This window comes from Monoraphidium neglectum (assembly GCF_000611645.1).
Source record: "Monoraphidium neglectum strain SAG 48.87 unplaced genomic scaffold scaffold01231, whole genome shotgun sequence".
Classification (NCBI taxonomy): Eukaryota; Viridiplantae; Chlorophyta; class Chlorophyceae; order Sphaeropleales; family Selenastraceae; genus Monoraphidium; species Monoraphidium neglectum.
Genome location: NW_014012397.1, coordinates 2378 through 5892, shown reverse-complemented (window position 1 = coordinate 5892; position 3515 = coordinate 2378). Strand labels below are relative to the sequence as shown.

Here is a 3515-nt window from a genome sequence, read left to right as displayed (position 1 = left end):
GGGGGGGGGGGGGGGGATGGGGCGTGGGGGCCGCGGCGGCGCGCGGGACCAGCCGCGGTTCGGGCGCCTGCTGGCATTGTCTCGATTGGTCGGATTATTTTTTGTGCCGTTGCGCCGTCCCTGCTATTAATCCAACGTGCGGCGAATTCAAAATCAATACAACCCAATCGCTCAAATCGCAGTGGAGCGTTGACGATGTCGAGCAGCTGATGGACGAGACGGCGGAGGCCAAGGAGTACCAGGTGATCTGGGGTGATCAATGGTTATACAGGTTGATCTGAAGTGATCTCAGGGGCTCGAGGTTGGCCTCGGCTCTGACATTCACGTATTACACGTTGGAGGGATGAGCGAGCCCCTTTGCAGACCACTGAGTTCCATCTGACAAAGCAGCTCAGGCCCGTCCCGTCCTTTGCTCGGCCCACCACAAGCGCGCGCCTGCGCACATTCCGCTCGCGCAGCTAAACGCGACAAGCGACACACGTCGCGCCCTCATCATCCCGCACCCCCCGACCCTCAAATTAAACCCTAAACCGCCACAGGACAAGGTGGCGGACGTGCTAAGCGGCCAGCTCAGCGATTTGGACGCAGAGGCGGCCGCGGTCGAGCTCGCCGCCCTCGAGGACTCTATCCTCGGGACGGCCGAAGAGCGCGCCGCGGCCGAGGCTGCCGAGCTGCCCGAGGTTCCGACACACGAGGTCGAGGAGCCCCTGCCGGCGGCGCCGACAGCCACGCACGCGGTGGAGGCAGGGGCCGCAGCGGCGCGGGAGGAGGAGGCGGAGGGGGAGCGGCGCCTGGAGGCGCCGCTGGCGGCGGCTTGACGCGTCTGGACGCGGCCACGCTGCTGCCATATTCACGGGGGGCGAGGGGCAGGTTCGCAGGGGCCGGGGGCTCGCGGCTCGACCCATCTGGGCGCGGCAGCGCTGCCGTTCTGAAGCGCTTCACAGGGCCCCAGGTCCTATGGCTTGACGCTGCGTCCCCAGATTTCCTGCGCGTGCTGAGGGCCGCGGCTCTTTGCGCTTGGCGCGACGCCCGCGTCCGCCAGGCGGCCCCCGCGGCCAGGCGTGCTCTCGCCCGCTGCCGGTCGGCGCAGCTCACTCCACCCCCGGGCCTGCTCCGCCCTTCCTCTGCGCTCCTTGCATTCCTCCCAAATTGATTGATTGATTGATTGGTTAATTGATGGCATTTTGACTCTGCTGATTGACGTGTGAAGCCCCCCCCCTGTGATCTGCACAGGCGAGCAATGCGCAGCCACAAGTGTCCGCTTGGCGTCAGGGGGCGCCCCCTTGGCCCACATCCACTTACATGGCATGCTGTGCGTTGCACGTTGCATGTGCAACCCCCACCCCCACGACCGCCCAGCATCTTTGACGCTGCGCATGCTGCGCGCGGCAGCGCGGCCGCCTGTTGCTGCCCGGGCCGTTGTCGCCGCCGTCGGTTGGGGGCTGTCGGTATGCCTTTCAGCAGCCGCTGGGCCATGCTGAACCCCAGACCCCAAGGTGTAAGCTGAGGGTAAAGCTTGACTTCAAACCCTGATGTGTGAGTTACTGCTGCCAGTCCGTGAAAGATCTCATGGTTTGTGAAAAGCGTGCCCCCGCCAGCAGGGTTTGAGGGGGGGCACGGGCGGCCCACAAAACACTGATGGACGAACAGGGGGATGATCAACATGGGGCAAGAAGGCAAGCTTTCACGGTAATGTTATGTATGCATGGCGGCGCAGCGGCGCGGCGCCCGTGCGCGGCGGCGGCAACAATGGGGGGAGCGATGGACGCGCCAAGCAGCGCGGGCGCCGCCGCAAAACAACAGCAGCAATGGGTGGTTGGTGGATTGGTTGGTTGGTGGGTCGAATCGGGCTGAAGGCAGTGGGTGTTGTGGAATTTCAAGGTGTTCTAAAAATGGCACCAGCGGAGCGGCAGGCCCGCGCAGGGCCAACGCCCCAGAAACAAGGGGTTGATTGACTAAGATTGAATCAGCTGTGGTGACAGAAAAAAATCTACAAACGAGCGCACACGGAGGGCTCTGATGGAAAGCGTGCGCCAGGCACAAACTGCGATGCTCTTCGGGCGCCTCCAGGCGCCGCGTCATCAAAACCTGGACGAGAGGAAGCTGCCCGGAAGCTGCGGTCGACGCGCGCCGGCGCACGCATCGGCGCTGCCGCGACTGCACTTGGCGGCCTGCCGGCTTCCCCCTCCGCCGTGCTGACTACGCACTCGTGCCGCCAGCTTGCGCGCGAGATTCGGCGCGCCCCTCATGCACATGTATTGCTTGATGGCAACCCCGCCGCCTCTGAGGCCGCCGGCATTTTCGGGGGGCGGTACAGCCTCAGCGCCAGCGAGAACGACATGATGCTGCCGCTGCATGGGCCGCCGCCCCTGCCGCACTGGCTACCCACTAATCCCGTCTGCTCGCGCACGAGATTATTCACCCTTCTTATGCAGAAATACACGACGGCCCGACGCCGGGGACACGTCAAGCCGTCGGCATCTTTGGGGGCCGGTACAGGCGCAGTGCCAAAGAGGAAGACACGACGCTGACGCTGCTGAGCGCCATCGCGAGCGCCGCCACCCAGGGCGGCATGAGCGCGTGCGTGAGCGGCCAGAGGGCGCCGGCAGCGATGGGGATAGCCAGGGCGTTGTACCTGAGGGGCGGGGGGGGGGGGGGTGGGGTTTCGGAGGTTTTGTATGTAAAGAGGGGGCAGGACAGCGGGGGAATTCATCGAAGACATGGTTTTGGGGGGCGGGACGGCAGGGGCTGTGGGTTGAGTCATGATGACGTCATCGGGAGATATTCACATCGAGGGTGATCAGATCGCGTGCGCACCCAGAGCATCCGTACGGTCGAGGGTGTGGGGGTTTGTCATGCGACAGGCCGCGCACCAGTGCATGACTAACCCCCACGCCCTGCCAACAGGCCTTGTTGCCATTGGGAAAAAGGCCCTCCACACACACTCACAAACTGCAGGGGGGGGCCGGGCCGACCACCCAGAAAACGGCAGGCTCCAAGCGCAATACGTATACATACACCATAAACAACGAAAAGGCACATAGTAAAATATGCATGCGTACAATCAGGTGTGGCGTTCGAAAACAGCAGCAAAAGCGATGATGAAGGATAGAGAGGGGGGCCCACCCGTATGCATAGAGGAAGTTGAGCTGGATGCGGCGGCACCCCGTGCATATACCATAATCAACCAAATTTGCACAATGATAAATACACATACACACAATCATGAATGCAATGAAATATAGCAGCAAAAGCATTGTGAAATACAGAGGGCGGCCCACCCGTACGCGTAGAGAAAGTTGAGCTGGATGCGGCGGAACCCCGTGCGCGCCAGGTCAAACGCCACCACCACGTCCCACAGGTTGCTGCGCATCAGGACCTGGCCGTTTGAATTTCGAATTTTGGCGGGAGGTCGGGTGGGTAGGAGTCAAAATGGGGTTCGGGGTAGGTGTGGTTTGTGGGGCGCATGAGGCTGGGGGAAGCGCGTGCAGTGTTTCGTTTGAACATGGCGAGTG

At 62.8% G+C, this 3515-nt stretch overlaps 2 protein-coding genes across 2 annotated transcripts in view; one reads left to right on the top strand and one right to left on the bottom strand.

Annotated features, from left to right (window-relative positions):
- Positions 1-818, top strand: part of MNEG_7121 (charged multivesicular body protein 6) — a gene marked incomplete at both ends in the record, with an annotated part of 2825 nt that extends 2007 nt beyond the window's left edge. Inside the window, 2 exons of the mRNA XM_014044406.1 lie at positions 183-242; positions 540-818. Of these exons, the coding sequence (XP_013899860.1) occupies positions 183-242; positions 540-818 (339 nt within the window). The remainder of the gene's footprint in view (positions 1-182; positions 243-539) is intronic.
- A 1648-nt stretch (positions 819-2466) lies between these two features.
- On the bottom strand, positions 2467-3373 carry MNEG_7120 (Cu2+-exporting ATPase; the record flags this gene model as incomplete). Its single annotated transcript, XM_014044405.1, has 2 exons — positions 2467-2635; positions 3282-3373. 2 exons carry the CDS (start codon positions 3371-3373, stop codon positions 2467-2469), a joined length of 261 nt encoding a protein of 86 aa, XP_013899859.1.
- Positions 3374-3515: the final 142 nt, after the last annotated feature.